Here is a 7,500-nt window from a genome sequence, read left to right on the forward strand (position 1 = left end):
ATCAACCAACCAATCAACCAACCAACCAATCAACCAACCAACCAACCAATCAATCAACCAACCAATCAACCGACTTACTTACTTTTTGCTGACGCGCGCCATATCGTAACCAATGTATTTTATCCTGTGCTCTACTGGTAGGAACTGGTTGAGGTATTTGATACAGACCACAAACTCGTCACTCAATAGACTTTCATGTTTCTTCTTCTCTTTTTTCTAGAAGAAATCATGAGTTTACTTCTAGTCCTCTCAGTGCTGTAACGGTAATGCCGTAACCTTGGCATTGCTAGTGCAGTCAGTGACCGGGTTCGATTGCAAGAGATGCCCGCCTACAACGTAACATGCATGTGTGTGTGTGTGTGTTGTTTCACGTGTATGTGCGTGCAGCACTGAACATTGAAAGAAGAAAGACGTGTATAACTTGCGCGAATTCATGAGTGAACTTGAAAGAGAGTAAAAATGAATGTTGTGACCTTGACGAGGTCAAGGACGATGACCGGCGACCCAAACCTGCCCAATAATTGGTTGAAGTGTTGGCCTGCAGCCGAGCCGAAAGGATCTGATTGGTCCACTAGGATAATGACGTTGATGACGATATTTATAATAGAGATGACGAAGACAACGAAGATATAAACAACATCATCATGAACACCACCGACACCAACATCATCCCTAGCAGCATAATCATCACCACCACCAAGAACATCGTCATCATCACCACCAAGAACATCATCATCAGCAGCAGCACCAGTTACATCGCCATCACCATCATCAGCGCCACTGACAGATGATTGGAGGCTTAGGGACCATCTTGTTGTTATCTTGAGACCAGTACAATGGTATGGAGCCTCTTGTCTGAACGAACGAAGTAAACCTATAATAAAACATAGAAAGAAATACAGTCATAATTACTAATATTATATTATAATTATATTATTATTATAATTATTAATATTATGATGACCCCCACCTAATCATGTCGAGGTTAGTGTAAGAAGCATCGATGATGATCTGCTCCGTCTCAACCTCATTAGCAACAGAGCCCTACATATAGAAAGTTATTATTTAACTAATTAATTATTTAATTTATTATTATTACTAATTACGGATTAATTTTCTATTAGTATTGATTATGATTTAATTAATTTGTTATTATTATTAATAATTATTGATTTATTTATTAATATTATTATTACGATTTTTCTATTTTTCTGACAACGTCAGTGTTAACGTCTTTAGTTCAATTCCTCTCTTTGCAATCGCAACCTAAGCAACGTAGAACGGCGCTCTTGACTATCAGGCCAGGCGGTGGCGCTAAAAAGCCTACCTACCTACCCCCACATACCCCCATGTTGGCTCCTCTCTTGAGGTATCTAGTTCCGGCAAATTTGTTGGATCTTCGAGCGATTAGAGTTAAGAAGATGTTCTTGTTGTAAACGTTTATATCTGGATCGATAATTATATCTATAATTACGATTTCAATGTAATTATAAATTATTATTATTATAACAATAATAGCATAAGATTATGATCTGATCTTTCATTTATTCATTCATTCATTCAATCAATCATTCCGTCATCAAGTCACAGACTGACGGTTCTAACTAATGGAAACGCTCGTAAATATTATTATCACTGTATTAATATATATATAAATTATAATATAATATATATATAATTATATATGTAGTAATCGTTACAATTATTATGACTGGCTGGTAGAAATGAATACACAAAGACAAAGACGAACTTGATTGGCCAATGAAGCCGTGGGTTATATACAGCAGCCAATCAAAATGAAGAATATTTTTGGCATCTTTCAGCAGGTATTCATTCCAAACAAAACGCCAGCAAGGGCTCCACCTCACGCCAACGCAAGCTAGTAATAATAATAACAACAACAACAACAATAATAATAACAATAATAATAATAACAAGAATCATAAAACCAACTGCTTTCAGGAATATCATTAGTTTTCTCTTCGCTAACAGAATTATTATTATTGCTATTATTATTATTATTATTATTATTCTCATTATTATTATTGTCATTATTATTATTGTTATAATTATTATTGTTATTATTCGTTTTTATTTTACACGGCGTCATATTATGCTGGAGCGTATTGGACAAGTCGTAGCTGTGACTGTGTTTAAGAGTGAATTTATTGAGGATATGATGTTATTTTGGAAAAAATATTAGTTTTGAATTATTTTTAAACAAACAAATGAATGAATGTATAAGCAAACATTTAAATAAAATGTACGTATATATATTTTATATATATATATATTAAAAGTTTTCCAAAACACATTTTAGAGAAATTTAAAATGCAAAGAAAATAATAATAATTACAACAAGAATGATAAATAATAATAATAATTATTATTAATAATATTATTATTATAACCTGTAATAAAAGTTACTTGATAGATCAACGTTTTGAAACATCTTAACATACCTAGAAAAATAGAATATATAAAAATTTACACACAAACAAACACACACTCACACTCACACAAACATACTCACGCACACACAAACAAACCTATTCTCATCTGGATTTGTCATTTTATTGTAACCATAATTATTATTATTATTACTGTTATAGTTTACATTGGGAATGTAGACCATTGTCGTATCTTCGATTTTGTATATAGTATGGGGCCCGATCTCAGAGACTTTCCGTCGTTTTGTTATCAGGATCATGTAGTAGCCTTCCAGAAATCTCACAAAGCCTAGAAATAAATTATATTATTATATTTTATTAACTATATTTTCTATTATTACGAATAATTATAACTTTTACCATTTTTAAAAAACATATATACAACAGAAACAAAAGTTTGTCGAAGACCGAATTCTTGACAACATGCAATAAATTCCCCAAATCTATATTCGAACTTATATTCGAATTTTTCAGTTTGTCTTAGCCAATTTTAATTAACAAAATTGATTCTGTTTAAACAAATGTATATATGTACATATACACATACACATACGTATCTACAAATTATTTCAAACAACCAACCAACAATACCAAAAGCCGAATGTGTCTTTTTCAATCCGACAGAATTGGATCCTTTCTGTGGGACCTTTGTAAAGCGATTTCCCTGGTCGATCATTTGCAATAGATCTTTGACCTCTTGGGCTGTGTATTCTAACTAGAATGAAAGTCAAGAAGATTATTGGATTATTAAGATGATTTGGGAAATATTAATAGCATTAGATTGTGTGGTTTTTGGTTATTGTAAGTATTATTTATGTGTATAACATTTAAAAACTGCTTCAATAACTGTTGATAAATGAATGAATGAATGAATGAATGAATGAATGAATGAATGAATGAATGAATGGCAATAAGTTAAAAGTAATTACACATACATACATTCTTCCATTCATACATACAGAAACTAACACAAATAAAGAAGATGGTAGTAAAAGTCCAAAATGATTTTTAAAATTATTCTAAAGCTAAACTAAACTTTAGAATCTAAAGACAAAAGCAAAACTAAGGAGAAATAATTTCATTAAGATCAAAAAAATAAAATTCTTTCTTTTCTTACGTGATCATCATGTATATTGAGATCCTTGGGTTCCAATCTGTCAATTTTAATCACCTTGAATTTGGACTCATTGCTGTTAGATCCAACTAGATAGAATCTCTAATTTTAAAAAAATGGAAGAAAATAATACAAAATACATGAAAATATAATAATGAAGGATTCAGTGAAATAAAACAAACCTTAGTTAAAAGTTGTTAGTGGCTCAATGTGTTGGTTTTTTAATTGTGGTTGTTTGAGTTTTATGATGAATGAATGATAGTGAAGAATAGAAATGAACTGTGAAAAAAAATTGACAAACTGATTTAGTTTCATAGACGGCAATCTTCTGCACTAATCCAACCATGCAGCGTTGTAGAGTGCTTTTATTTTTCTCCATTTTATTAGTTATTCTATTTAAATAATTAAGCCTAAGTCATGCAAAATGATGGGTTGGACTATTTGGCTTCATTGGCTTATTGGCTTACACTTATGATATTGCATAGAAACTAAAACTGCTATATGAAATATTAACTTGACTTACTATCTTAAAAATAATGCTGAAACAATAAAGTAATTAAATTGAATTAAATGTATTGTAATATCAATACTAATATATAATAATTATCATTTATTAGTATTACATAAACTAAATTATATATAATAATAGAAATATTCGTTCTCGTTAAGCTCTCATTGAAATAAACGGAGTACATAATTCAAAATTGTTGTTTTATTAGCTGTCTTCGTCATGTTCAATAAATATTTTACATTCTGGTGCTCATAGAAAGAGGATTGTTGAAATCATAAGTTGGCTTACTGCAGTGGCTTATCGGGTCACATAGAACTTTATGATAGAAGTTACACCTGTAGTCAGTCAGCAACAGTCAGCGTGAGTTCGTTTCTTAAATAACTCCACGCTGAGTCACCGTATGCAAGCAAGATAAGGAGATAGAATTGCATTTCCAAGAGAACAAACCAGCGAACAAGAAGGATTGGTTTGAAGGGCATTCAGTGAGAAGCCTACTCGTCACGTTAAGGCAACTGTTCACGATGGAGATAATAATAAAAAATAAAGGATTCTCATCAGAAAGCTCGATGTTGCATGCCTCTCAAATTGCTTAGTTACCTAAATAATCCTATCTATTTATTTTAAATCATTTGATTTCATATCTCACCAAACATGCAAGTGATCAATCAATTATTATTCAATCCATCAAAACTGTAAAATTTAAATAAAAAATAATACCATTATTTATAATTTATTAAAAATCAACATTATTTACCCATTATAAATATATTAAAGATTGAAATACAGCGTAATATTCATCTTGTTGTTCATATTTTAGCACCGTTTAACACAGATTAAATCTTATAAACTATGACGTTGATTGCTTTATAATGTTCTCAAAAATTGCTGTAACAAGAAAAAAATCATTTCTAAAAACACATTTCAACCTTAAAAATGTTTAGAATCAGAATAAATAATGATATTGGAATAGTAATCATCATTCAATAAGCCATGTTTTGATAGGATAGACTTAAAATTGATATTTTCTATATAATCCTGTCTACTTATCGGTCCTAGCTCTTTAAGAAGGCGTGAATTTAATGTAATTTCACCGGCTTCTTTGCGTGCCAGCGATGTCTTATCATTCAAACTCTTGTCAATTGTAGCAACGGATGGTTCAAAATTCTGTTCTGATAACTGAAAATCAATCAATTTCAACAAAAAACTAAAAAGGATTCTCAAAAATTTCAAAGTTAATTGTTACTTGAATGTTACTTGACAAGATATCATTAGCCTCATCTGATGTTTTATAATGATTCCAAACTGGATAATACTGAAGATGTGGCGTGTAATTTGCAATTGAGAATATTTTTGGACGCCGGTAATTTCCCCCAACATCATTAACTTTACTTTCACTTTCGTTTTCTTTGATATCTTCGACGCTAAGTTTCGATTCAGATAAGTTAGGATAAGTTATGACGTCATCGTTGTTGCCAGTAGAATCATTATTTACCAAATTTTTCAAAGTTTCACTATGTTGAAGGGGTACGGCCAGTTCTACATAACTTTCGTCTTGTTGGTTTACCTGTAGATTATCATCCAAGCCAGAACTAACGAGTACAGAAACTCTGCAAAAGTATTTTTGAAAATAATTAAAAGGAAAAAAAGGAAAAAAAGAAAAAAAGAAATAGAATCAACAGGGGCCAAAAGCGTAAAGATAGCCTATCAGAGCTGAAGCGCCGTAAAACTGCAGAAGAAGAAGAAGAAGAAGAGAAGAAGAAAAAGAAGAAGAAAAAGAAGAAGAAAAAGAAGAATTAATAATAAGAACAATGTTAAGAATGAAATAACCAAAAAAATTACTTCAAAACTTCGTTACCAGAAGTTACAGGTGTAGTAATATTAATATTAGTAGCAGTAGAATTATCAGCATTCTTAAGTTCAAGGATATTTGCATCAACATTGGCACCATCCTTTGTTGAATTCACTGACTCTTTCATATCAATCTAACCAAAATAATGCGTATTTTGTGTGTGTGTATATATATATATATATATATATATATATATATATATGTATATATATATATATATATGTGTGTGTGTGTGTGTGTGTGTGTGTGTGTGTGTGTGTGTGTGTGTGTGTCTAACCTTACTTACATCAGACATTTGACAGAGAATTCCTCTGTTACAGTATACCCTTCTGTATTTCGTTAGTTTGTAATAATTGAAAAGAATATACCAGACAAGAAATAATAAGGCAGCTAATGAACCCAATGCAATTCCCACTATTACTGATGGCTTAAGTTCATTTTTTACTGGAACCGGATTTTGAAAAACTTCAAATAAAATGAAAATTAAAGTTATTTTTTCTAAAAAATTATCTACAGAGATGAATTAATTATTAATTTGAATATTTTTTTATTATTTATATTAAAATAATTCTTAAAAATCACCTTCAACCGAGTTCATAATAACTCTAGAAAATTTTAAAGTCATATATTGTAAGCCTCTTATGGATATGTAATCATCCAAAATGGCTTTGCATATGACAGCTGGTATGTACAATGTTAAGTTTGCACTGACTGTGAATCTAATGTAATAAGTGACAGTAAGTTCACTTAGCTGCTGGAGCATTTCTTGGTCTGCTGTTGATGTTGCATTTGATACTGTGACATTTACCATCTGTACAAGGTGTAATTGAGAAGATAATACAAAAAGTACATACATATGTACACATGTTTTTGTACACACATATGTACATATGCTTATTTATTTAAAAATTTATTGAAAATATAAAAATAATGTCTATATATAAACATTAAATGTAAAAAAATACATAAAATGAACTAACAACAGCAGATATATTAATATGAGAATAAGGAGTACTGATATTATTAACAATTACTGTCCTGTTTTGATTTACATTTAATAAACCACCATTATTACTAAAGTATGAAAATGCTTCGTAATAAATTTCTGTCAATTTTGACTGAATATATTTAAGAAATTCAACATCAGACGTATTATCAGACGGTAGTAATTGTATAGTTGTGGTTAGGTAGTATTCTAAGCCTGGATCCATTACTAAAAATACAGGTGCTACTGTGGTAGTATTTTCACTTTCACCTATTTTTTTGTAATTAATTTTATATTTATTCAAACTATATATTAATGTACCTATGGTTTATTCTTTTAGTTGTCAGTTAAAAATTGATTAAGAATTGACTGAATTGGCAATTAATTATTAATAATGAAAGTTAGTTAATTAATCTTAATTTCTTAAGGTTGAAAAGTTTTGAAAACGTACTCAAATAAGATGATTTCGGTGATGTAACGACCAAATAACTGTCTAAAAATCCAGATAACAAAATTAGATTCACTAATTTTGTGTTTTTTAGGAGGTTGAACATTTTTTTAAATTAGTTTTTTTGTCGGTTTCTATAGCTA

The 7,500-nt window shown here is 30.1% G+C and overlaps 3 protein-coding genes across 3 annotated transcripts in view; 1 reads left to right on the plus strand and 2 right to left on the minus strand.

Moving 5' to 3' along the window:
- Positions 1–3,943, minus strand: part of HELRODRAFT_72070 (hypothetical protein) — a gene marked incomplete at both ends in the record, with an annotated part of 6,848 nt that extends 2,905 nt beyond the window's left edge. Inside the window, 13 exons of the mRNA XM_009012590.1 lie at positions 83–216; positions 474–571; positions 786–874; positions 971–1,044; positions 1,346–1,446; positions 1,751–1,879; positions 1,936–2,006; positions 2,103–2,147; positions 2,412–2,462; positions 2,550–2,739; positions 3,033–3,165; positions 3,568–3,666; positions 3,866–3,943. Of these exons, the coding sequence (XP_009010838.1) occupies positions 83–216; positions 474–571; positions 786–874; positions 971–1,044; positions 1,346–1,446; positions 1,751–1,879; positions 1,936–2,006; positions 2,103–2,147; positions 2,412–2,462; positions 2,550–2,739; positions 3,033–3,165; positions 3,568–3,666; positions 3,866–3,943 (1,292 nt within the window). The remainder of the gene's footprint in view (positions 1–82; positions 217–473; positions 572–785; positions 875–970; positions 1,045–1,345; positions 1,447–1,750; positions 1,880–1,935; positions 2,007–2,102; positions 2,148–2,411; positions 2,463–2,549; positions 2,740–3,032; positions 3,166–3,567; positions 3,667–3,865) is intronic.
- A 367-nt stretch (positions 3,944–4,310) lies between these two features.
- Positions 4,311–6,051, minus strand: HELRODRAFT_167072 (hypothetical protein; the record flags this gene model as incomplete). Its single annotated transcript, XM_009012591.1, has 4 exons — positions 4,311–4,410; positions 5,085–5,251; positions 5,319–5,682; positions 5,915–6,051. 4 exons carry the CDS (start codon positions 6,049–6,051, stop codon positions 4,311–4,313), a joined length of 768 nt encoding a protein of 255 aa, XP_009010839.1.
- Positions 6,052–6,586: 535 nt separating this feature from the next.
- Positions 6,587–7,500, plus strand: part of HELRODRAFT_167073 (hypothetical protein) — a gene marked incomplete at both ends in the record, with an annotated part of 9,060 nt that continues 8,146 nt past the window's right edge. Inside the window, one exon of the mRNA XM_009012592.1 lies at positions 6,587–6,608. Coding sequence (XP_009010840.1) covers positions 6,587–6,608 — 22 coding nt within the window. The remainder of the gene's footprint in view (positions 6,609–7,500) is intronic.

The sequence above is a fragment of the Helobdella robusta genome, assembly GCF_000326865.2.
Source record: "Helobdella robusta unplaced genomic scaffold HELROscaffold_11, whole genome shotgun sequence".
Classification (NCBI taxonomy): domain Eukaryota; kingdom Metazoa; phylum Annelida; class Clitellata; order Rhynchobdellida; family Glossiphoniidae; genus Helobdella; species Helobdella robusta.